The sequence below is a fragment of the Danio aesculapii genome, chromosome 16 (assembly GCF_903798145.1).
Source record: "Danio aesculapii chromosome 16, fDanAes4.1, whole genome shotgun sequence".
Classification (NCBI taxonomy): Eukaryota; Metazoa; Chordata; class Actinopteri; order Cypriniformes; family Danionidae; genus Danio; species Danio aesculapii.
This window is the reverse complement of record NC_079450.1, coordinates 48,122,407-48,150,351: the sequence shown is the minus strand read 5'-3', so window position 1 is coordinate 48,150,351 and position 27,945 is coordinate 48,122,407. Positions and strand designations below refer to the sequence as shown.

Genomic DNA, 27,945 nt, shown 5'->3' with positions numbered 1-27,945 from the left:
AAGAAAAAATCAAAGGGGGCTAATAATTCTGACTTCAACTGTATACTATGCATATAAAAATACAATTAAAACGGATTTTAATAGGAATTTCAGCAAATAAACACCCTTAATGTGTTTATGCCTTAATTAAAATGTTCACGTTAATGTTTACTTTCACCATCTCATTTAGGAAAACTCCTGTAAGTTATATCTCTGAACTTTAATAATAAATCTATAAAATGCTGCGCTTCCCACCTCCAGCTGCAATGACTTCTGGGACTTCTAGAGCGTGTTCGGTGCTCAAGTTTGCATCGGTGCGTCCTCGATACCAAGATCACAACTGGGAAGTTTCTTGCAGTCTTGAGTTTTGGAACTGAACTGAACTGAACTTACATGAAAACACAATGACGCAAGATCACTGAAGAACGCATATTGAGAAACAACCTCTGTCTGTGTTTGTTTTACAGCACCACATACAGGTGTGGCATACATATTACACCACTTTAACCCAGTTTTCTCATTTGCATATGGATGCAGGTATAATTTTTGAAATTATGTGTATGAATGCAAACCTTTTGGCATCTGCAAAAGAATAAAAAAAAACATGACCGTTGCCACGTGGATGTAGTCCAAATCAGACAGACAATCAAAATGTTCATTCAATGAATCACTCATTGTATTAGGAATTTTTGGCAATATCACACACTCCTATACTTCAATCTTTGAAAAACAAAGTACATCAACAAACACAAATACAGTTTTCTTACGTTTCTTATATAGTTGATACAAATGCAACTGTGAGCAAATACGTTTTAAACATATAAGGTAAATGGGGTCACTCAATCTGAAATGAGTTGGACACCCCTGCTGTACATGATTTCTGCTGCTCCCTTCTCATCCGAACAGTGAAACTATTACAATTTCATGAGGTAGAAAGCGACAAAAATGCTGTCTCTGATTCTGATACATTTTATAAACAAAACTAAAACTTTATAAAAATATGAATATTTAATATTTGGTTAATAATTTACAAGGTTTTTTGTAGGGTAATTATACCCATATAGTTGTCCATATTCGAAAATTTAAATGAACAAAACCCCTCCAGCACCTCTAATTTATACAATTATATATGTGATTTAGGTTATTTACATATGTACATACAGAGATTTGTAAAATATAATTTGCTCAGCGTAAATTGGTGCACCTCCTTTTAAAAATTTATATTTTTATCACTTTCTCGGTGAATAAAGCCAATCATTAATGGTACATTTAAACAAAACGTTTTTTATTAAACCGTTATATTCATTAAAATAGGAGTTTAGTCACCAAACATCTTTAGGAATAGAAAGATAAAGCATTTAAAGTCAAACAAGTTATTAACTAACAAAAATCAACTAAATATTTTTTGGTTTGTTTCAATAGATTTTTCTGGTTTATTAAAACTGTATTTAATATTTTTGTTCGATAAGTTCTAGTTTTGGCTTTAGTACTGACTAGTACCAAAGAAGTGAGGGGTGCACTTATTTATGCCAAGTAAGTATGCATTATGCATATGCGGATTTATGTATGCATGTATTAACAGTTCTGTCTGGTTCTCGAATCTGATTAGCGAGATTAGTGAGATATTCTGCAATAACAGCACTCATACAGCCTCTTTACTTTACTTTACTTTTTACAAATTTGAAGCACATTATGCTTCAATTACTTTGCCCACAAAGAGTGACAGCAGATCAATAGACTCACTACAAATACTTGACAAATATTGCAACTGTTGGACAACATAATGTACTTTTGAGGCTTTTTAGGAGAAAAATTTGTTGTTTAGATTGCAAAGATGCAGTTTATTTATAAGAATAGTGCCTATTTTAAATATGTATAATTTCGGAGATTTAGCACGTCGGTGCCATCAGCCTGTCATACTAAGTAGAGAGCAAAGACATTTGTGCCATAAGATGGCGAAAAAAACTCAAATCATTATAAATTAGGTAAGTGACATTCTAAGTTGATCTTTGTCTTTTGTATGTTGTAGTGCTGTGGCTTTGGCTTTTTCGGGGCTAATTACTGTGATTTCCCGATTGCAACAAAGAAATACTGAGGAATCTCTGTAGACCGATGGCATTTCATGCCGTTCAGCCTGATGATCTTAAAATGTGAGATTAGATTTTATTTAGATATTATGCTCTCATTCAAATACTTGTTCTAAAGTGACATTTGTGAATTAGCAACAGTTTCTGCTGTTTTGACGTCTACTGCAGATGTGAATGAATGGTGAAAGAAAGAAGTTCCTCGTACAGAAGGATTTTTGAGACTCTGTGTTTGATTTTCTTTTTTATATACACAATTATGCCGTCGAACTCGTAGCAGTGCGATATGGTTGTATGTCGTCAATGGTGGGACACTAAGGCACTTGGCCTGCAGCCTTGAGCCAACGCATGCCGCTCACCAGTGCTGTTATACAGCCATATTGCACTGCTACTCGTATTTATGAGCAATATCACATGAGCAGCAGTCGTGCATTGGCTTGAGGTCGCAGGCCGAGTGCCTTAGTGTCCCACTAGTGTCGATATACAGCCATATCACACTGCTACGAGTACCACAACAATTACTATAGTATAAGTACAACCCTACAACATACAAAAGAAAGAGATCAACTTAGAAAGTCATTTACCAGTATTATACTGATTTGATCAGCTGTAGTTAAAAATTATGCTGGGTTTTTCCTCCTTTAAGTGCTTATTATGCGGTCTCTGTTGCCATCTTGTGGATGGCGCTGAATCTGAAATTATAAATATTTATGTATAATATAATGTATTAATGTAATATAATGTATTAATATATATTAATATACATAATACATATCTTAGTATATATGTACATTGTCATAATAAATTTGCATTAAAATCAAAGCTCAACATTTTCACATTTAAAAATACATACTTTTCACATTTTAGACATCATTATATATATGAACATCAATATAATCATAATGTGATGGATCATTCCATGTCAGCTCTGTATGCAAAATGATCTGCACTTGGTTTTTTTAACTATTTTGGACTATTTTGGATCGATATTCCCAGTGTAACAGAATCATACAGGGCCTTGAAGATTCCAAAATAAAAGTCTGTTAAGATCTATGATCAGAAAATCATACTGAGATTTAATACTTAAGCTGCCTACACCAATTTTTGCAAAGATTATATATAAGGCACTCAGGTATTTCATGCATGTTATTATTCTGAATGAATAAAATGTTTAAACATTCAGTATATCCAAGAACAAAGACCAGCATTTGGTTTTTAAAAACAAACAAACAAAAAATGCTCAGAGATATTAACACATCTAATAAAGCTTCCTGAGTTAATATACAGACAGCCAAACCTGACAATAAAAAAAAAATGTCAGGTAGAACTGTTAATTTACAAAACCCAAACAACCCCTTACACCCTTTTATGAATATCCATCAAAGATCATTTCTTATTTAATAATCTTAACTATGTATGGTTGTCTGTTTCAGAAACTGTTTTTAGAACATTTAATTTCTGAGTGAGGGCAGATTTGGAAATTTTGTTAATCTAACAGGGAATGACCCAAATGATTGGCACACACACATAAAAAGTTTCAAAATAGTCCAGTAGCAAAACATGTGGTTTTCAAACCCAGTGGCTTTAAAAATCTCCAGTCCAAATTTCATATGCAACAAAGAACATTTGCTGACATGCATGAGCCAATGTGGAGATACCATTAGCTCAGTTTAGATAGTTCCAGAAGAAAAATATACCTTCATCCCTATTCAGCTTATTGTATCACAGACATGAAGTATCTTCTGGTTGAAATCCTCAGGCTGGTCAGCATAAACATAGTGTCCTGCACCTCGTATGACCTAAAACCAATGAACATCAACACGTTTTTAAATACACAGACAAGTATACCAAGAAAACAATGTGTGAATCAACCAGAAGTGCCATAATTAAATGTCAGTGTTTATTATAAACCAGTGGCACAGATTGTGATGTTGCAATATTTGCACTTGGCTTTTTGTGTATAAGTAACATGCCTAATGACTTTAAAATTACACAACGACATTGCAGAATTAGACTAATTAGCTGAGTTCCTGTGCAAAGAGAAGTCAGTCTAGAACACAAGCCCATTCATTGTGTAAAAGACCTTTGATTTCGGCTTGTCTGCCAATTGAAACAATGACAAAACTGTACTTTTACAAGGCTGCTTGCATCTATTAGAATGAATTCTAATGAAAACTCCCACTGGGTATAACAAATTACTTGCTGAAGTTCTATCATCAAGCTAAAGCTAAATCAATGTCAATTTACTTTATGAATATCCTGCTTATCATTATACCCAAATAAATAATAAGCATTTTTACTTTTTTCCCCCTGAGCTCCACTATAAAGATTAGGATATCTCTTGTAATCAATCTAAACCCTCTATAATTGGATTCGTGTTTCACACAGCTCATTTTTTACACTGTAAGACCCAATAAGTTTACCTCAAAATGAATATTTACTCACTATGTAGTTTCTCTTAAGTGGTTCCAAACTTTTATGAGTTTCTTTCATCTGTTGAACACTAAAGAAGATATTTCAAAGATTGCAGAAAACAAAACAAATGACTTCCATAGTAGGAAAAATAAATACTAAAGGAAGTCAATGGTTACAGCTTTGCAAACTTCTTCAAAAATATATATTTTTGTGTGTGTGTTTAACAGAGAAAAGAAAGTCAAGTAAAGAGTAAATGATGACAGAACTTATAATTTTGGGTGAGCTATCCCTTTAAGAGAACTCAAACCATTTGAGGAGACCAATTGCCTCAAACCATACAAGTCTGCTTTAAATGGTTTTGTAAACTAAATGTGAACATTTACTTTCCATTAAAAGTCAAATAGCAAAGCATGATGGAAACTTAATAATTTGTTTAGTTTTTTTTTCACAATACGTACAATAAACTTTCAGTAATATTGGAATAAAATATATTTGTTTCATTTGGCCAATTTAAATGCTACGTTTTACAGTGTACTTAGGCTTAACAACTATTCCTGGTTGATTGTTTGCAGAGGTTTCATATTTTAAAGCCTCAATGTCTTTATTTGCAAAGCCAGAGTCACTGGATGAACATAGCATTAGGATTTAAATACGATATATGCACTATATAATGTAAAGTTCTATGTTATATCTACTGTATAATGTAAAGTTACACATTATATAACACATATATTATACAACCCCAAATCAGAATGGAAAGTATGGAAAGCGTAAATAAAAAAAGAAAGTAGTGATTTCCAAATTTACTTTCACTTGTGTTTCATTGCCGACAAGATAAACACAAAATATTTCATGTTTTGTCTGGTCAACTTAATTTCATTTGTGTAAATATACATCCTTTACTGTCATTCAGACCTGCAACACATTCAAAAAAATTTGGGACAGGAGCAGTTTAGTGCTAATAATCAGGTAAAATGGTTAAATATTGATGTGACTTGAAACAGGTGATGTCAACAGGTGATTGTAATTATGATTTGGCACAATGGTTGGACTGACACAGTTTCAATTTCAGTTTACTAGAACTTCTATGTTATGTTGCTTTGACGCAATCTACATTGTAAAAGCGCTAAAGAAATAAAGAAAAGCAGCATCCAAGAAAGGTCTAGTGCCAGTTTGCCAACAAATATGTGAGAAGGTTTTTGAAATGTTTAAAAACAATGTTCCTTAAAGAAAGAGAGGAAGATATTTGGATATTTCACCTTCAACAGTGCATAACATAATTAAAAGATTCAAGGAATCTAATGGAATTTCAGTGCATAAAGGGAAAAGGGCGCAAGCCTAAGCTGAACTACTGTGATCTCCGATCCCTCAGGCGGCACTGCATCAAGAATCCTCATTTATCTATAAGCAATATCACCACATGGGCTCATGACTACTTTGGCAAACATTTGTCCAGTACCACAATACATATATAGTTACATCCGCACATACCAATTAAAACTGTACTGTGCCAAAAGGAAGTCTTATGTTAACACTGTCCAGAAGTGCCGTTGACTTCTCTGGGCTCAGAGGCATCTGGGATGGACCATCACACAGTGGAAATGTGTGCTGTGGTTAGATAAATCAGTATTTCAGGTATTTTTTTGGGGAGAAATAGACGCTGTGAGCTCTGGACCAAAAAAGAAAAGGATCACCTAGACTGTTACCAGCAACAAGTCCAAAATCCAGGGTCTCTTATGGTATTGTGTCAGTTCCCTTGGCAAAGGTAACTTGCTCTTCTGTGGTGGCACCATTAATGCTGAAAAAATTTGGAGCACAATATGCTGCCTTCTTTTCCATACCCCATGTATATTTCAACAGGACAATGCAAAACCACATTCTGCACACATTACAAAGTCCTGGCTGTGGAGGAAGAGGATACAGGTACTTGACTGGCCTGCCTGCAGTACCAACCTGTCTCTAATAGAGAATGTGTGGAGCATTTTGAATCGCAAAATGCGGCAACAAAAACCCTGTACTGTTGCCCATCTTAAGACTTGTTTGCAGGAAAAATGGGACAAAATTACATTTGAAACACTTCATCACTTGGTGTATTTATTTAGTCCCTAAACATCTTTTTAGTGTTTTAAAAAGGAATGCCAACATTAGGTGATAAATGCTTTACTGTTCCAACTTTTTTTTAAAATGTGTTGCAAGAAACAAAATTGGAATACGTGTTCCAAAAAAGACAAAAAAACAATTACAATAAAAATTATTTTGAGCACATTACATAATGTTTGTTGTATTGCCTGCAATGAAATACAAGTCAAAGTCAATTTGGAAATCACTTCTTTCTTTTTTATTTGCGTTTTCCATACTGTCCCAACTTTTTCTGATTTGGGGTTGTATCTTAATATAGTTAAACATGCAATATAGATATACATACAAGAATTACACATAATATTGATATACACACAATATCGTAAATAGTAATTTACTATACATACATTTTGTCAACTTCATTTTTGTACTCTCGATTTTTTACTTTTTAAAAAATTTCTTTATTATCTGTGTTTATTTCCTGTCGCTGCTCTGTTTTGGAAGCTTCTGTCACGAAAACAAATTCCTTTAATGTGCAAAGATGCCTGGCAATAAAGCTCTTTCTGATTCTGAATTCTGATTCTGGTTATTATATACTAATATGTATATTTTAGGTACAAATATGTATCTTCTGCAGAGGTGTCGCCCCAGAGCCATCTTTTACAAATGTAAAAACATTCCCAATTGTTATCCAGTTTCTCCTGAAAAGATTTTTTTGGTCAACATTTGACATTTTTCTACACATACACAACAAAAAGTGTTTCCATGACTGTTCAAAGCATCTGAACACGATATACACAACTGGCTGTTTGTTGCTAAGCATTTAAGCATAACATTTTGTTGGCCGGTTCAAGCTAGAGTTTGGGCAAATGAAGTTTATATCGATATAATAGGATTTTACTTTAAAAATATTGTGTTAAAACATAATTCAAATTCTAAATTCATAACTAAGTGTAAAAAGAAGAAGGTGTGACCCCTTTAAGAAATGCAAGAATCTTTTATGTGTGGCGGTGTGTGCTGAGCAGTGAATGGAGAACTCACAATGATCTCGACATGGGAGTTTGGCCTCATTTCTTTGATTGAATTGCCGGAGTGGCCATCTATGCTGGAGCGTGAGCCATAGATCACGGTAATGGGGATGTCGTCGTGAATCAGGCCAGTTCTCTGCAGCATGGGCCTCTTTGCCCAGCCATATGGAATGGTCATGTTTTTAAAGGCTGTTTCACCGCTAAAAATGATAATCATAATAAAAACAAAACAAACATGTAGGCCGTTATGAGCATGTCAGCATTGCTGCGCATCTATATTATACAATGCCATTCACGTCAAAAACCTAATAAAGAATAAATAAGACAGACATATAAACAGACAGAAAGATAGATACAGCCCAGGCTCGTGGGAAATAAATGCCTCAGCCTATATTTTTACATAACGAATAATACATTGCATTTACGCATGTTTTAGATAACACATCCACTAGAGGGCGCTATTTACATTTTTTTTTCAATTCTGAAATACATTACTTGGGGTACGTTTGATTTTACATTTCAGATACACATCTTTTTTTGTGATTTCCACAAGGCGGCAGGACTTGTCCTCCAGCTCACCTTGCGAACCACTGACCTGAACCCTTCCCTAAATCCAACCAATAGTGAAAAGTGCACTGCCACCATGTAGCTTTTTTATCTCTTTTGTGGAATCCTGGACTACACCATAAAAGTTAGAGAGTTGCTTTTATTTTCATATGGAGAAACATAGGTGAGGCAAACATTTTCGAATACAAATAACAGACACGGTTGGACAAGTTGAAATAGTTTTTGAAATCGTATTTTTTCGATGCATGAAAATAATCCTTCATTCGATAATAATATATACCTGAAAATGTATAAATCATTAATGTGAAAAGGAAGAAAGGTTACTGGTGTCATACTGCCCATAGCGTTCATTTAACCAAGAAACTGCAGCCCAAATTATTTTAATTATGCGTTATTTTAATTATTTTAGTACGTTCATGCGGTTTCATACAGTAAGCCTGTGTTGCGGAGATAGAATTATAGATAGATAAACAGACAGACAGACAGACAGACAGACATGCATGGATGGATGGATGGAACAATGGATAAAACAATAGACAGAATGGTAGAATGGTAGAACAAGAGATAGATAGAATGATAGAATGATAGATAGAATGATAGATGAACGATCGGTAGAACAATAGCCAGAATGACAGAATGATAGATAGATAGATAGATAGATAGATAGATAGATAGATAGATAGATAGATAGATAGATAGATAGATAGATAGATAGATAGATAGATAGATAGATAGATAGATAGATAGATAGATAGATAGATAGATAGATAGATAGATAGAGACATAGATAGAAAAATCGATAGGAAGACTGATAGCTATAAATAGAGGAATAGAATGATAGATAGAATGATAGACAGAACTAATGATGGATGGATAGATGAAGAAATGAACTATAGTAAGAATGAAAAATAGAAAGATTGAGAGAACGATTAATAGAAAGAACAAACAATAGAACTTTAAGAAGAGGAATAGAAGGATAGATAGAACGATAGACAGAACTAATGATAGATGGATGGATGAACAATAGATAGAATGGTTAATAGAATGATAGATAGAATGATAGATGAACTATTGATAAATGGTAGAACAATGGACAGAATGATAGATATGATATGAAATGAAATGAAAGGTTGATAGAATGAGAAATAGAAAGATCGATAGAATGAATGATAGAACAAACGATAGATAGCTAAAACAAACAACAGAACTATAAATAGAGGAATAGAATGATGGAACATTAGACAGAACTAATGATAGATAGATGGATAGACAGATGGATGGATGGATGGATGGATGGATGGATGGATGGATGGATGGATGGATGGATGGATGGATGGATAGACAGAGAAATTAACAATAGATAGAATGAAAAATAGAAAGATCGATAGAATGATTGATAGAACGAACGATAGATAGAACAAACAATAGAACTATATATAGAGGAATAAGATGACAGATAGGATGATAGACAGAACAAATGATGGATGTATAGATAGACAGACAGACAGACAGACAGACAGACAGACAGACAGACAGATAGAGAAATGAACAATAAATAGAATGAAAGATTGATAGAACAATTGATACACTCTCAGAAAAAAAGGTATGCTGTGGTACGAATAATGTTTCTTAAGGAACAGTTTTGTATCTTTGTAAAAGTTGTACAATGTATGGTACAAAAAAGACCTCTTATGATACTGTTCGGTACCTTTCATGGAACAATTGAATTGAAGGTACACAGTTGTTCTCATTAAAAGGTACATAAGTGTTGGACAACTGCTTTATTACAATATCTATGAAAATAAATATTACTGGAAAGACAAAGTGATTTTATGAATAATTTCCATATTAAAACATGAATCATCCTTTAAAAGCATATGTTTAAAGAAACTCATAAACATTAAAGATTAAGTTCTATAACATAAAACAACTGGTAAAACAAAACTCAAGGTATTGTAAACTAAACATTTAAGGCATTTTAATAAACATTTGGTAAGCGTTTTCTGATAAATAGAGATGCATTATTGATGTCCGCACCTTTTGGCGTTTGCTTTCCACTACGCCCGCGAGCTGGCAAAAGTCCTGCATATTCAGAGTGTTCGTGCAGACATTTTAGTATTGTAAAACTAATCAAACATTGTGCATACCTCATTACAATACTTTTACATAGTTCTTTTTTAAAATTAAGTAAATAAAATGAACTTTTGCGTGATTACAAAGGTGTTGTGTGAAAATTGGGAAAAAAGTTTTATATTGTGCATGAGAGAATGTGTTTCTGTAACAGTTTTGTGATAAGTGTTGTGAAATGTTTAGCAAAAAAGAGACCTTTTGATTTATGTTAAAGTATTTTTTATTCTTTATTGTAAATGTAAAAGGTGCATTTACACAAAAAGAAACTTAAAAAAAAACACTGTTAAAAATGTATTTGATGTTTATATTTACTGAAAATAAACTGACCCATTTTGGATAGAGCAAAATGCCTTTAAATAGTTCTTGAAGGAACACATTTGACATGGTTAAGGTACAAAGTGTCTTGCCACTGTAGTGGTACCTTCATGGATCAGATTTGTACCTATGATGAAGGTATATTATTGTATCTGCAGGTTTTAAAAAAAAAAAGAATCATTTTGGTTTCCAATGGGACAAATCATGTCCTTAAAGGTACAAACTGCAATGGTACAAATTAGTTTCTTTGTCTTAAGGTTCAATTCTGTTCCATAAAAAGGTACTGCCCCAGTGACAAGGGTTTGTACCTTCTTTGGAACAACATTGTACCATTTCTTTCGGAGAGTGTAGAATGAATGATAGATAGAACAAACATTAGAAATATAAATAGAGAAATAGAATGATAGAATGATAGACAGAACAAATGATTAATGGATGAATGAATGAATGGATGACCAATTGATAGAATAATCGATAGAACAACAGATAGAATGATAGACTGAACAACAGAACGAAAGATAGAATGATAAGTAGAACAATAGACAGAACAAATAATAGAACAATAGAATGGTGGATTGATGGATAGATGTATAGATTGGATCCACGTACCTTGGACTCTGGACATTAAGATGGTAGATATATTCTGTGACTCTGTTGTCATCAAACATAGTCGCAAATTTCTTTTTGAAGTCAGGTCTCAGGGTTTGCACAAGAGTGGGACCTACATGGCATTGCAAACACATTTAAAAAATAAAGAAATAACGAAAAAAAAAAAAGTTTAAATCCACCTGAAATTGATCTATACGGAAAAAAAAATCACTTTTATTTATTTTTATCGTACTGTATCAGCAGTTCTTTGCTCATGTGTCACATGTTCCCAGTGTCAGTGACTAATGTCCAGCCCTATTCAGAATCCTACAGAATTTGACAGAAAAGTCATGGTGTGGACATACTATACTACTCACAATTTTAAGGTTGAAAGTGAAAGAACAATTTAAAGTTTATAAATATGAACCTGACTGGACCACAAAACTAGTCATTATTAAAGATTAAAACATGAATGAACATTAGAAGGTTTGTTGAAAGGAACAGGCTGAAATGTACAGTATCTTATCTAATCGGCGAATCTGTGTTTCAACAATGTAAAGATGTCAGTTATTCTTTAGATTTATAAATATATACTCTATATAATACTCTAAAACGATACTGTAATATTTATACTGTTTTCCAACATTTCTGAAGAAGCATAAATTATTTTTAGGCCTAGTTGTTGGCTAGTTATAAATATAAAATATTAAAAGTTCTATCTATTATCTATTATGTTTTATTGTTCCACTACACACTTACCGGCCACTTTATTAGGTACACCTATTACATTACATACCTCATTAACGCAAATTTCTAATCAGCCAATCACATGGCAGCAACTCAATGCATTTAAGCATGTAGACATGGTCAAGACAATCTGCTGCAGTTCAAACATAGCATCAGAATGGAGAAGAAAGGTGATTTAAGTGACTTTAAACGTGGCATGGTTGTTGTTTCCAGACGGGCTGGTCTGAGTATTTCAGAAACTGCTGATCTGCTGGGATTTTCATGCACAACCATTTCTAGGGTTTACAGAGAATAGACCGAAAAAGATAAAATATCTAGTGAGCGGCAGATCTGTGGGCGCAAATGCCTTGTTGATGCCAGAGGTCAGAGGAGAATGGCCAGACTTGTTCCAGCTGATAGAAAGGCAACAGTAACTCAAATAACCACTCGTTACGTCCGAGGTATGAAGAAGAGCATCTCTGAACGCACAACACATCCAACCTTGAGGCGGATGGGCTACAGCAGCAGAAGACCACACCGAGTACCACTCTTGTCAGCTAAGAACAGGAAACTGAGGCTACAATTCGCACAGGCTCACCAAAATTGGACAATAGAAGATTGGATAAACGTTGCCTGGTCTGATGAGTCTCGATTTCTGCTGCTACATTCGGATGGTAGGGTCAGAATTTGGCCTCAACATCATGAAAGTATGGATCCATTATACCTTGCATCAGCGGTTCAGGCTGGTGGTGGTGGTGGTGTAATGTTGTGGGGGATATTTCCTTGGCACACTTTGGGCCCGTTAATACCAATTGAGCATCGTGTCAACACCACATACCTACCTAAGTATATTGTTGCTGACCATGTCCATCCCTTTATGACCACAGTGGACCCATCTTTGTGCCATGTCATAAAGATGTCAATCTCAGACTAGTTTGTTGAACATGACAACCAGTTAACTGTACTCAAATGGCCTCCACAGTAACCAGATCTCAATCCAATAGAGCACCTTTGGGATGTGGTGGAACAGGAGCATTATGCATGTCGCAGTCAAATCTGCAGCAACTGCGTGATGCTATCATGTCAATATGGACCAAAATCTCTGAGGAATATTTCCAGTACTATTTTTAGGATTAAGGCAGTTCTGAAAGCAAAAGGGGGTTCAACCCGGTACTAGGGAGGTGTATCTAATAAAGTGGCCGGTGTGTATGTAAGTAATAATATTTACAATACAATTTTACATTTGATAAATATATCTCATATTGTCCCACAGCTACATTAATACAGTATAGAATGTTTTGTAGTGATTATGTATTTTAGTGTCCATTTCTTTATTTAACATACAGTTTGTAATTTATTTGACTTTTTCTTTCTTTTCTAAAGTAACGCAATAGTTCCTTTCCCTAGGAATTAGTTGCTTTTATATTGATGTAATTCAGTTACTAACTCAGTTATTATTTGTGAAAAGTAACTAGTAACTATAACTAATGACTTTTTTTTTTAATTACGCATCTCTTATAATCACAATGCTTTCTTCCCTGGGGATTATTTAGTAACTATTTAGTAATTATCTGAAATTAACATGAAACAAGATCAAACATCATCATGTAATAAAATAGAAAAAGAGTGTAAAACACATTAAATATTATCCTATGAGTTATTTAACAGCTACTTTTGTGAAATATGATCAGAACATCATTAATATCAATCTACAAACTTCAGGACACATATTCAGATCCTGGAAAACTGAAGGGTTTTGATGAAGGCTAATTTGTTCTTGCAAAGCTATTTTACTGCAGCATTTCAGGAAAGGCAATGCGATTAAGGAATAAGATATGAGCCAGGTGTGATAAGAGACATGCTCCAATTACTGTGTGAATAATTTCAGTGAAATTGCCAGTGCAACATCTTGCTTAAATCTGTTCTTGGGATTTCATTAATGACAGCCTTTATTAACAGTGTTCCACATCATTTCAGATATACAAGCACATAGTTAGCGCCTTGAGCTACGATTTCTCTCTCTCTCTCATTATTACTTGTATTACTTTTGATTTTCACTTTAAGATAAGAATAAATCTTACCTAAAGGTCCAGCCAATCTGAGACCAGCAAGCGGGTTGAATGGGCTCAGCATTGCTCCTATAGCTTTGATCCAAACTGGAATCGGCCTGTCTTGGTCTCCTGGCTCGGGTCGCTCTGGAAAACCCCACGGTTCCACCAGAACCAGGTGCTTTACTCTTGGGTAAAGAGAATGTGCTGTATTAAGTCCATTTATGTAGTTACTTCAACTGTCATATTATGGCATAAAGACTAATCTTAATGGACAGGATGGAAGCAAAGCTACGTGCAGAAAATGCTGCTGAAATCTGATGCTAACAGAAAATGTTTAAAATCAAATTCTGAGGTCAAATTGCTGACAGACTTAAAGATTGTTGGAAATGGAGAAACAGGAAGGATGTGAATAACAGTGGTTTGCACAACAGTATACAGAGATCAGTTTCTATTTATCAAGATGGCACTTTGGATATTTGAATATTTAAAAATCTGATAATTATGCATTTGTTTTTATGAAAGTAGAACAACAATGAAAAAAACTAAGAAACACAGCTACGAAATATGTATAAGATATTATTTAGAATGTTAAAAAATGGAAACACTTGTAATCTGCATATGATTTTCATAAATCACAAGATGTCAGAGATGTTTCCTTGCAGTTTGCTTAAAATAAAATCCATTGTATTTGCAGTCCATTGCATTTGTGTTATGTTTTCATTATCAGGCTCAGAAAAAATAATATACTGTTGCTTATCTGCTTCCAAATATACAGTAAAGAGTAGTTACTTAGATTAGTTAAAACATGGGTCTCAAACTCGATTCCTGGAGGACCGCAGCTCTGCACAGTTTTGCTCCAACCCTAATCAAACACAGCGGATCCAACTAATCAAGGTGTTCAAGACTACTAGTGACTTTTAAGCAGGTGTGAGTTGGAAGTGGTAGGAGCTAAAATCTGCAGAGCTGTGGCTCTCCAGAAATTGAGTTTGAGACCACTGAGTTAAAGAGTAGTGCCAAGAAAAGTTCAGGAAATAGATTCTGCATCGAGATTTTAAAAATGCATCTCTATTCCAACCCAGTCTCATTCTGAAAATGTACCCCTATATACTGTACATTTCTTGAGAGTGCCAAATACAGACAAGAGGCTGCTTTGTAGGCTTTGCTGGGGAGGGACGGGATGTGGAGAGGTGAAATTATGGGAGAAATAACAAAACGTCAGGGTGGCGGGAGATGGGTATGAAATACAGGAGACTCCCGGGTAAAACAGGAGACTCCCAGGAAAAACAGTAGTGTTGGCAGGTATGCACATCACAAGTCCGCCAATGTACGCGGCGAGCCACTGGACAAACTGGTAATAGCGGTAAAGCCATCCATATGGAGTTAAGCGGTCAGCTGGTAACTGCGAAAAGGAACCACCCCGTACCATTCGTTTTAAAAATGAAATGCAGCCATACATACTTTTGGCTACATAATTCGTGATCTCCAGAAATGTACATAGGGCTATGTTTTCAGTATGAGCCTGTGTTGATCTATTCTCTCTTGAATCAATTCTGAGCTTCGTTTTTAACAGTAGTATGCCTTAGTATGCTTTGCAAACAGCCAAACACTACTTTCATTAATTTCCTTACAAAATTTACTTGAACTGAAATAATCCTAAATAATGTTAGGATAGGTTTAAAGGGCACCTTTGATGGAAAATCAACTTTTGAATGTTGTTTGGACAGAACTATGTGTAGGTATAGCATCTCCACAGGCATATTGGAGTTTTTTTTTTATTTTTATTTTAAATCCCAGGATGTTGAGGCCCAGTGCAATATGATGTAGGAGTGCAGTTTTCCCCCACCCACTGAACTGATTGACAGGCGCGTATTACCATGTATCCTTAGTAACATGTATAAATATCTCTACAGAACAAGATTTGCAAAGAAACTGGGATTAAAAGATCTGCTCCAAATCTCTGTGATCAGATGTTTTGACCAGACTAATTCATTGTTGACAATCATTTTAATATCCAAACAGCTTAAGACCAAATGCCTATAAATAATGAAGCATGTCCTACCTCCCTCTGCCACCCCAGCTCCACACCTTTAAATCTACTTAAATCAGACACTGTGCTCCGACCCCTATCTCTCTTACTGTACGTTCACACCGAAAGCGACTAGAGTGTCAAAGTAGTCGGAACTTATTCATTTTCAATGGGAGCCGGCAGCGATAAGCAGCGAGCAGCACGGTGCGTCTTCGAGAAGAGTTGAAATCATTCATTCATTCATTCATTTTCTTTTCGGCTTAGTCTCTTTATTAATCCGGGGTCGCCACAACGGAATGAACCACCAACTTATCCAGCACAAGTTTTACGCAGCAGCTGCCCTTCCAGCCGCAACCCATCTCTGGGAAACATCCATATACACTCACTCACACTCATACACTACAGATAATTTAGCCTACCCAAATCACCTGTACCGCATGTCTTTGGACTGTGGGGGAAACTGGAGCACCAGGAGGAAACCCACGAGGACACAGGGAGAACATGCAAACTCCACACAGAAACAACCAAATGACCTAGCCGAGGCTCAAACCTTTGACCCTCTTGCTGTGAGGTGACAGAACTACCTACTGTGCCACTGCGTCGCCCAGAGTTGAAATCAAGTCAACTTTATGGTAATGAGCTATGACACAGTTCGACGACAAGCAATCAGAATGTAGAAGTCCACCTCTTGAGCGGAGTCCAAAGAACACAGTCACCATGAACTGTGGTTCCAACAACATTGCGAATTGTGGTCGCCGGATTTCCAATTATTTACAATGTTTTCTTACAGGAACATACATAAAAAAATTTACTGGCGAGTAACTGATGTGCATTAATGTTATATATATATATATATATATATATATATATATATATATATATATATATATATATATATATATATATATATATATATATATATATATATATATATATATATATATAATTTTTTTTTCCTTTAAAAAAAGCAGGAATCTCATGTGACAATACAAAACAGTATTGCAGCTTCAGAATATTTCAGCCATATGGACACACATTGGATAATTAAGTGGAGCAAAGCCACACCACATGCAACTTGATCTTCCATTGTTAAATGAATTTGATAAAAAGTGTGCAACATTTTCATGCTAGAAAGCATGTTTTATGCGGCAATGTAACTGATTTGCTGATATGCGACAACGGCTTCTTTAAATACGAGATAAGTGTAGTGAATTTAGACGCTCTCACCGCCTTCGGTGTGAACACAGTTAGAAGCTGATCACACCGAACTTTTACGTTCCAAAAACACAAGGCACACCTCAATGCCTTTTTGTTGACAAGAAAAAAAAGAAGTGCGGTGTGCTTTTTATGTCACTAGGCAATGACTGAATCAGCTATGTATTGTGCGTGAATGTTTCTGTTGATATTGTTATAATTGATAATATTTAATAATATTGTGATTTGTGAAGTCATACAACTCTGGATAACTCAAAACGGTAACCACTAGTCTCTTCTCTATCTTCAAAAGTCTCAGGAGTCGGCTTGACAACACAAACGCTGCTGTCACCTTAACGGAAACCCCGCCTCTGCGGGTTTGGTGTGATCGGTAGGCCCACACAGAATCTGCTCGCGCAGAATTCTGCAGATTTTTAGACCATCATTGATTCTGTTTATTTACTTGAATAAATGTGTGTAAATTTATATTTATTCAGTTTTTAAATTACGTTCAGTATAATTATTGACTAATATGAAAATGTTCATGTAATTCATTCACAATACAGTTTGTAAAGTAATATTTTCTGTCTTTTAGTAGATATATTATATGAGAGACTTGCTTTGTTTACCAAATAAAGTGGACCTAATTGGATTTGCATTGTTAACATTAAATAAAAGTTTATAAGTTGTTTTACTTCATATATAAATTTTTTAGTTATGACACTCCCACATCATTCCACATAAATCCACAGATTTTTAAGAAAATTCTCTGCTGAAATAGCAAAAAATGTCCGCAGATTCTGTTTGGCCCTAGTGATTGGCTACTTAGTCTCCTGACAAGGTGAATAGCATAAGTTAGGGTGTGTTTCCGAACTCAGAGCCCTCTCTTTGGACAGCATGCCAAATATGCATATTCTATTTATAAAAAATATCAGTAAATGTGAACTTGTGAAGTTCACATTCAATTCAAGAGAGAATATCAATGCATTTCTTAAAACCTCAGAATCAGTGGATGCAGAATCGATTTCTCAAACAGCTCTAGATTTGTTGGCTGGTTTATTTTTGGTATATATCCATCAACCACTAGTTACAAACCTGGTTGGGTATGTGATTGCGTAGGAGGCAGCCAGGTATCCTCCCAGGTTATGTCCCACCATAATCATACTTTCCAGGCCAAGTTTCTCCCTCCACTGCTCAATAGACTCCACAAACTGAATCTCAGCCTCCTGGGCATCTGTGTTGAAGTGAGGTCTGCTGCTCTGCCCAAAGCCCAGCAGGTCAAAGGCGTAAACGGGCCTCTGTTGTGAAAGGGAGTCTAGGTTCAATGCCCAGAGTCCCACACCGCCCCCAAATCCATGCAGCAGCACCAGGGGGGTCTTATTTTCTGCTGGTCCCTTAGATATTAATGTCCACAGTGAGTTTTTGTCAGAAATGTGGACAGACTGCCTGCAGAGCTTGCTTGCGATGTCTGAAAGAAATTACAGGAAAAGAGGAAATAAATATGTTTCTTTTTGAGAATGAGCTTTGAAAAGAGCATGTGGCTTACAAGAATTTAAAAAAGGTAATTCGTAGTAAAATATTACATCAATTTTACATATTGGCTATCATTTGGTGTTATTTCGATACCGGTACTAAACAGACATTTAAAAAGAATATATTTTAGAGCAGTAATCACAATACCATGATATAGTGAAACCGTGATATTTTTATCCAAGGTTATCATACCGTCAGAATATTTTACCGGCCCATACCTACAGTGGGCTATGTTGAGTGTTGTTTTTTAACCCAAATAAGGACTAAATGTATGAGGTGTGTAGTTTTTCTGTAATTGGTAACATATCGGAGACTGTAAGGGTCTGTATGCGTTCATATATGTTGCATTTATTTATTTTATATAAATGCAGACTTTACAGTGGGCAATTTCACCTTATCATTGATTTGCAGTTATAGGGCTGCACAATTAATCGTATTATTATCACGATAACGATATTTGTGGCCCACGATCAAAAACTAAATATAGTCGCAATTTTACAGTATAAAGATCAAGCCGTTATATTAATGGGCGGAGTTTACGGATTGTACCGCATCACAAGCATGAGGTGACAGTGTCTAGATTGCAAGTGTTTTTTTCAAGGAATGCAATGTTGATCAGGTAGCCTTTGTTGCTGATTAGTCAAAACATCCCAAGGTAACACAAAAAAACCTCATTAACCACCTTAAAAACCATCACAAAGTGGCTGTCATTAGTGGGTTATTGAGCGCAGGAGAATTCTGCTTTGCATTTTTCTATGCATTACTAACATCACTAAACTTTGTTTTTTATGACTAGTTAACCAAATATTTGCGGAGGTTCAGCAGTTTTTTTTTCTGACGCCTTTGCCAGTCATGTAGACAGAAGACACTGTTTCATATTGTTTCAATATAAAAAAAAAAGCCATTGTGGCCCGGTTCGCGCAGGTATTGAGGATCGTTTTCATCAATCTGACGCAACTTTTATTATTTACAAGAAAAGAAATTGTAATGAAAAGTTTCAGATCAATTAAACTCAATTTATAAAAATGTTAAATTATTTTATGCATTAAATAATGAAATAGATAACTAATTTCCTTTATTTCCGATTAGATAGTCTTTTGATTAAAAGCTTTATGCAAAGGATCAGGAATTGATCGCGCATGAAAAAAAAAATAAATAAATTCATGTCTGAGTGCTGCTTTAAATAGAATAAAATGACTAAAAACACATGAAAGGCTATACACATAAAATAAAACATTCACAAAGGTGTATCTTATGGAAAAACAGCTGCTTTAGCAGCGCGTCCCGCTGTTTATGAATGAGGAGGCGGAGAGAATGCGCTGTTACTTTCATCTCAAGGTATTTAAATAAAACTAACACCAAGCTGCTTATCACGATCAAAAAGTTAAACTAAAATGCATAACTCTTGTTGGTTGCACCCGCGGGATGCACAATGAACCTGTAGCCACTCTTTTGAGCACATCTTGCGGTCCATCTCTAAACAAATGTTTAGCGCTCTTCAGCGGCGAAGTTCTGGGAGAGTAGCGAGTGAAAAAACTGTGCATGCAGAAATTGGACAAGAAGAATCCAAATTTAAATTATATAACAAGTATCTGATTCTTAGAATCTAATCCTCACCCAGTTTTATTACAAGTTGTGTTTTTTTTATATTTGTGGCTGTGAAGTTTAATAAGAATATATATATAGTATTAATCATTTTTAATCTTGATTAACATATTGAGCAAAATAGTTGTGATTACCATTTTTTCTGTTATCGTGATTATTAATTGTCATTAATTATCGTGATTAACATTTTGAGCAAAATAGTCAATAGATAATTTTTTCTGTTATCGTGCAGACCTATGCAGTTATAATCAAATCATGTTCATAGAAAGGCTAGTAGTGAACATTTATACACAAGTATGTATGTGTATAAAGCATCTGTTTAGTGAGAAGTGCTTCTCATTTGATATGTGAACAACCTGTACAGCTTTACTTTGACATTTCCTTGAGCGATAATGACGTCGACTGAAACTTTCTGCCATACATTACGCCCACCAAAAGGGTATCCTTGGTACCCTTTAGGCAGTGAAAATGCAAGCCTGATAAAGGTGACCCGTACCGACCCGTACCGTACCGTACCGTACAAGTCAGTGGAAACATGCCGTAAATCATATTAAAATCAGAGAATTGGTGTCCTTGTAAACATACTCAGTGAAAGTGGCAGATGATGTTGCAAGTTGTCAAAGACAGTGCATTACTCTGCCTTTAAGTTTATCATGTGGCCTCAAATGTTTCCTTAAGTTTGACGTGTTCCACCCTTACACACAACTTTTGTAAAGCATCTGCTTCACGTTGCTGTGTCAGAATCCTTGCTTGTAAAATATAGCCATACTTTAGAACGCTTAGTTTAAGCAAATTTGATGAATGCGATCATGTGTGTTTATTAATCTAAAGAGAGTCGCTCACTGGATGTGCTGTACTGCACGCATTGCCTAAGTGCGTGCGTTCACTAAGCAACAAGAACAAATGCTTAACATCGCAGACGGTGTCAGTATCCCTCTAAATTGTTTAGAATCAAATGTTTTGAAATTGTGTGAAACAACACGTACCTATGTGTGCCTTTGATGCACCTCTTGATGCTTCCGGTTACATAGGTACCGGTGCCATAATGGCACTGGGTTTTGGTACCCAACCCTAGTTAATTTAAATGTGTTTGTTTTTTATATGGTCTCTTTTTATGTATATGTTGATATGTTACTTTATGAATTATATAACCTAATTTGCATGTAATTTGCATATTTAATGGGGTACCTGCACAGCTCAAGTGCTTCTAGTGCAGGGGTTTTCAAACTGTGGGACATGCCCCACTAGGGGGGCGCCAGCACCTTGAGACATTGAGGCGTGCACTTGAGTAAATTATAATGACGATTTTTGAGCGTTCACTAGAAGGAATAATATGATTAACTTTAGCTCTACAGCTAACTATCAGGCCCCTGTAGAGTTGATGTGTTCCAGTAAAATATATACAAATAAAATGGATCGGGTGCTTTTTAAAATGAATGACGGTGAATGAATGAAAGCCAAACTGGTGAGACGTCTGACAAAAAAGTGCCCTTCTGAATCAAATCAGCAGGATGCCCTTCTGGATCTTTCACTTACTTTGAAGACACTACTGTGTGTCCTAAAAGTTTGAAAACCCCTCTTCTACTGAACTGCCATACCATTACAAAATCACCATGTTTAACATCTGGTTTCTATAAAAATCAATGATCTTCACTGCCTGACTGAGATACGATATAAAGTAAGTCTCTGACCGGACCTGAAACACTGCATTAAATTTAATTGTTCTGTGTCTTTAAAATATGGAAATGTATTTTACAACAGTGTTTTCAATGGAGCATCTTCGCTTTGAGGCGCTTGTGTTTAAATGGTCTTTAATCTTGTTTTACTCTTAGACAATTAAATGAATGCTTAAGTCTAATTAACTGATTATATTTGAGTTAAAATGCATTATCACTTCTGTGAAAAGAACCTTAAAAAAAAGGTCACTTTAACCTTTCAACGGAAGATTATAAGTGGCTGAAAAACACTTGCTGTGCATACAGTCCATTACAAGTAAAATAATAAGCAAATGTAATATATAAAATTAATAAAAAGTATGAAATGCTGTTCGATGCATTGAATGGCTTCATTAAATTGATGAACATGACAGAAGAGGAGAGGACTGGGACATGTAACAATATAAACAACACAATGGCGTCTGGCAAAGGACGCAATGGTTACTCACTCTGCAGCATCCTCTCTTCTGCCTGCTTCAACTGGTCCTGAGATGTTGGGCACCATGAGGGCAACCAGTCGGCACTCCACCATGACCTGCGATAAAGTTAAATCTCAAACTCTCACTCTTATTTCAGCTCCAAAGAAACTGACATGAGGCAGGTGAAAATGTTGAATAAATGATTGAATGTAGATAGATAAATACAAAGACAGACAGATAGAGAAATGAATAGAACCATGTATAACAAGTTTGTACATTACAGTGTCCATGTTACACTTGTGTCTTGTTTCTAGTGCAAATATCTAAAAATTATTGCATTCAATAACAAACAAAAAAATATTGTCTTGTTTTCAGAAATATGTAAAAAAAAAAAAAAAAAAAAAAAATTAAGCTTTTCCAAAATAAGCTGCCAATGGGGTAAACAAAATATTCAATTTCCCTGTGGTATAAGATTATTGTATTTTACAAATTTTGCTTTGTCTTGAAATGCTTCTTTATTTGAGAATTTGTAGATATTTGGATGCTCCAATTTTGTAGCTGATACCGAGTACCAATCCCTTATCATGGTAATCGGTCGATACAGATTACCGATTCTGATGCTTTAAGCTTTATAATGCATAAAGTATATTTTTCCTTTAAGTATGATACTTAAGTGGAGATCTCTTCTTACCCAAGAGAATAATTTAGGGATGCTGTATTTTATCCCTTAAACACGTCGCTTATAACCATTATAAGTAAGTATTCATTATATTATAAGTATATGAGTATATTATTAATTATAATATAATTATAATTACAAGACTAACAATGCAATTTGGAAACATTGCAAAGGATGAAAAAAAAATGTAACTTGTCTCAATCAAGAAAAAGTTTGGAGCGCAAATTTGATGCATAAGAAGTTAAAATGCACACCTATAAATCCATTACTTCTTTACTAAAGGGAAGTAGGTCTATAAATTACTTACGTAATTTTTACGTAAAACGCCTATAATGATGCTCTAAACGAGGTGGAGTAACAACTACTTTAGAGAAGAACCACATAATTTCTTTGTGCAAATTATATTGTTTTATACGCACATGCATTAAAAAAAATCCAATATTAGTTTTGGTAAAAACATGCACTCTTTTCCATATTAATTGAAATATATGTAAACAGCACATGTAGGGCCTGTGTTACCTTACAAATATTATTAAGAACATTACATATTCTATTCTAAAACATAAAATTAATCATTTTAGATTTAAATTAATATTTATTTTTTATTAGGAGATTTTAACAAATCCTTCTTTAATAATAATATAAATAATATTAATGATGATGATGTTGATGATGATGATGATTATTAATATTATTATTATTATTATTATTAAGTAGGATATTGTTTTTTTATTTTAAATTTTTTTAAAAGTCTACTTTTACAATTCAACACATGCAAACCACTGCAGAAATGTTCTAACCAACAGGCCCATGTCATATAGACCTTTATCTTAGCTACTGCATAGAGGGTGCCATAGCGACCAGCGTCTTCTGGTGAATGCTAAGAACTTTCGTTTACAGCGTTTACAACCGTTAATTTGCGCTCCAAAAATGGGTTTCAATAGCTGTGGGTTTTGTGACACAACTTTGAAAAGAGTGTGTTAAAGCCATTATAATCTGTCAGATGTGGTTCAAGCGCGCGAGAAAAACGTTCTCCTAGTTCATGTGTCTGCCGTCAGAAATACAGTGTGTGTGTGTTTCCCCGGCCTGTCAGTTATTAGCTCAATACACACACACACATGCCACACGCAATACTTCACTGCAAACCAGATTACTGGCATGAAACTTAACAGGTATGTAAGTCATGCAATTTACAAAAATGACCAATAAAAGTCCGTTGCTGATACTCTGCTGGCTGATTTGCATGTTCATTCTAATCATGAGCCGTTTATGTTTCATTTAGTGTGTTGTATTTACCACGGTTTGTGTTTTTCATTTAAAAATGTAAATTTATTTTCACTTTGTTACAGTTATTAAATCAGTGTGCTAGTGAGATAGTACAGGTGACTTTAGCGATAACGAGGCTTCATTTAAACAGCAGAACATGCTGTCTGACAATGAGGGGAAAATGCCTCACAGCAGTTGTTTTCCATCCTATTAGATCACATTTTTAAAATGATCAGTCCAGGAGGTGGTGCTGATCGACAACAGTATCAGTTTTAAGATAATAAAAGTAGGTAAAATAGATTAAAACTATGGTTTCTAAGCTGTCCAAATGTGTCTGTTTACACGCATCAGCTGCCGACCGGAAGTTGTTAGCATTCTCCTTCAGTGTTGCCAGATGTTGCTGACTGTTTCCAGCTCAAAAGCTGTCAAAAAACCAATGAAAACCCCCAAAAACATGGGGGGGGGGGGGGGGGGGGTTGTTGTGTCGGGGAGGGAGATCACAAGCATCAAGATCACAAAACAGGTGTATGAGGGCAGACCGGGGCTGTCGGGCATACCGTTGCAAAACCGCCCAAATTTTCACTACCCGCCTATGTCATTTTTTACCCGCAAAAATAAATTCAAAACTGAATTCAAATTGGGGGAAACCGCCCAATCTGGCAATACTGTTCTTCACATACACGCAAAGCACAATGGGTAATTTTGTGTTCCAAGAAAAAGGTCTATACAGTAGGCTACATTTCTTAATAAATTAAAAGCATTAACGTATGCTATGTTTTTTGTTTTCACAAGCTTTGTAGACATAACCTAAATTCCGCTTTAAAATAATAGGTCACCTTTAGTTTTCATCATTAGCCATGGCTGTGTTCAAAATGACATCAATGTTTTCAAAGTACACAGCGAAGGGAACGCAATTGTAAAAATCGCTAAAACTGAACTGTAAAAATACTTTGAAAGCAAATTACACCTGAGACATGACTTAAATGCTTTTTTTTAATAATTCCAAGTTTAAATGTTAGAATGTTCTAAATGAATAGGGCATAGGGAAGATAACTAGGAATAGAACACAGCCAGGAACAATGTTTTTTAACTACAGTTTCAGAGGTGTAGTTGCAAGTGTACAAGTTTGCGACGTAGTTTGTGAATGTTCATTGGAACCATGGATTTGGGAAATGGCAAATTAATGAATTATGTTTGTAAGGACAGAACTTGCTACCTTAGTTGGCTAACGATGGTTTTCGGAAACGCACCCCAGATCAGCGAGTAGCGATCGAGTCATTAAATTTAATTATTGGTCCGATATAAATCTCTGGCCGGAGCATCCCTAATTTGGACCAGAAAGTAAACAAAAAAATCATTTGCAGTGAATTATATGATCAATATATTACTAAACTATTACAAATATCTGATGGTATAAATAAATAAATAAATAAATAAATAAATAAATAATGCACATTTATACAACATAATCATATACTGATTAAGGAGTGAGGATTCTTAATGTCCCACAACTAAAATGAAACCAAAACAAATAAGAAGTCCACTTTCTATTACACATGTCATGTTATGCACTACATAACAGTCATAAACCATAATGTCATCAAATGAAATGTCATAATAACTGATTTAATAACTGTTTGTAATGACAAATTTCTGATTTTTAAAATGTCCCTTGAGAAATGACACTAAAACACTAATAGGAAAAGACGGAAAAAACACAAAAAGAAGAAATTATTTAGTACATCCAATCAAACTGTGTAAAAAATAGATTTGAATATTTGATTTAGAAAACCAGTTCACATTCAGTAGCCCACAGGTAGTGTAAGGACTGTGTTAATGTGATAACATGAACACTGTAAAGCAACCATATACTGATGCGTTACATGGTAATGACACTTAGTAGAATTAGTCTGTGATTTACATTTGGACATATTTTACCTTACTTTCTTGTCCAAGAAATAGAAAACGCTGTAGAAGAGACTATGAATACCGAGTAGCATCAGTGCACGCTGTGCCAGTCTAAAGCCAAGAGAATGTGAAATCAAAGGACTGTCAATCAAAGACATACTGTAATAATTATATCACAACACACACACACACACACAATCAATACAGGCAATTAATTGTAGAGTTCAGTGTTAAAAGAGAAATTAACACAGACAAGAGAATGAGAATGAAATTTAAGAAGTAACGCACACACATACACACTCAAATAATGATGTTTGTTCAAATGTTTGTTCAAACTTCTTATTAAAAATGAGCTGAAAAACACAATTATTGAGTTTTTTTTATGCAAAAACTGAATCGTTTTACGTTCAATCCACTTAAATATGTAACTCTTAATAAGCTAACTCAATTCCTTCATGTTGTGCCAACCCAAGTCCCAGCATTTTTAAAGTGCAGGTTTATTTTTGTGAATTGTGGGGACATTCCATAGGTTTCCATTATTATTATACTCTACAACCTGTATTTTGTATAACCCTACCTCTACCCTATACCTAAATCCAACCCTCACATAAAACTGTGTACAGTTTTACTTTCTAAAAAGAAGAAAAAAAAATATGAAAAATTCAGCATGATTTATACGCTTTTTGAGAAAAGAGAACCTCAGCAATGTCCTCATAATTCACCATCTCCTTGTAATATCTGTGTAATATCCATGTCATTATAAACATTTGTGTCCTGACACACACACACACACACACACACACACACACACACACACTCACACTCAAAATGACATTTGCTGTTTGTTCAAGCTACTTATTTATATGAGCTGAAAAAAACACAGTTCTTTACGGGGGTTTTTTTGTTGCAAAAACTGAATCGTTTTATGTTCAATATACTTAAATCTGTAACTCGTAATAGGTTAACTCAATTCCTTCATGTTGTGCCAACACAAATCCCAGCATTTTTAACAGTGCAGGTTTAGTTTTGTGAATTGTGGGGACATTCCATAGGTTTCCATTATTATTATTATACTGTGCAAACTGTATTTTCTATAACCCTACCTCTACCCTATCCCTAAATCCAACCCTCACAGAAAACTGTTTATAGAGTTTTACTTTCTGAAAAGAAAAAAAACAACTGTATGGAAAATTCTTTTTGATTTATACGTTTTTTGAGAAATGAGAACCTCAGCCATGTGCTCATAATTCACCATCTCCTTGTAATATCTGTGTAATATCCATGTCATTATAAACATAAGCATTTGTGTCCTGACCCACACATACAGAGAGAGAGAAAGAGAGAGAGAGAGAGAGAGAGAGAGAGAGAGAGAGAGAGAGAGAGAGAGAGAGAGAGAGAGAGAATAGGTTGACTGCACTACAGTCAGTTCACTACAGTTTGCAAACTCAGGTGAAAGTAAAAGCAGCAATAATAACGCACATTTGATATATAATATACATCATGAAGGACTTTTTCTATAAATAGTTATGTGTAAGAGGGTCACACTCACCCGGTGTCCGCTAACACAGTCTCCTCAGCCATGTTTTTAACACAGTGTTGTTCTGTCAGACCTGTGCTACGTCCGAATCAGGAACATAT

General features: G+C 34.9%; 1 protein-coding gene across 4 annotated transcripts; it reads right to left on the bottom strand.

Annotated features, from left to right (window-relative positions):
• On the bottom strand, nt 1-27,945 carry abhd5a (abhydrolase domain containing 5a). Of its 4 annotated transcripts, none has more exons than XM_056475741.1 (9): nt 27,857-27,945; nt 26,338-26,418; nt 22,485-22,570; nt 18,278-18,650; nt 13,993-14,147; nt 11,207-11,318; nt 7,599-7,785; nt 3,761-3,862; nt 1-561 (listed from the first exon to the last, which is right to left on the bottom strand). In XM_056475741.1, the coding sequence occupies exons 1-8, from the start codon at nt 27,886-27,888 to the stop codon at nt 3,773-3,775; spliced, it is 1,116 nt and encodes a 371-aa protein (XP_056331716.1). In that variant the 5' UTR covers nt 27,889-27,945; the 3' UTR covers nt 1-561; nt 3,761-3,772. The 4 variants fall into 4 exon arrangements, with proteins under 4 accessions (XP_056331716.1, XP_056331717.1, XP_056331715.1 ...); XM_056475742.1 differs by lacking the exon at nt 1-561 and adding an exon at nt 634-2,755; XM_056475740.1 differs by lacking the exon at nt 1-561 and having other exon boundaries at nt 634-3,862.

Coding starts and splice junctions, on each gene's coding strand:
- abhd5a (XM_056475741.1), bottom strand. CDS start 27,888: ATGGCTGAGGAGACTGTGTTAGCGGACACCGG. Junction 11,319..13,992: donor CAGATTGGCTGGACCTTTAG/GTAAGATTTATT, acceptor AATGCCATGTAG/GTCCCACTCTTGTGCAAACC. Junction 3,863..7,598: donor ACTCCCATGTCGAGATCATT/GTGAGTTCTCCA, acceptor CATTGGTTTTAG/GTCATACGAGGTGCAGGACA.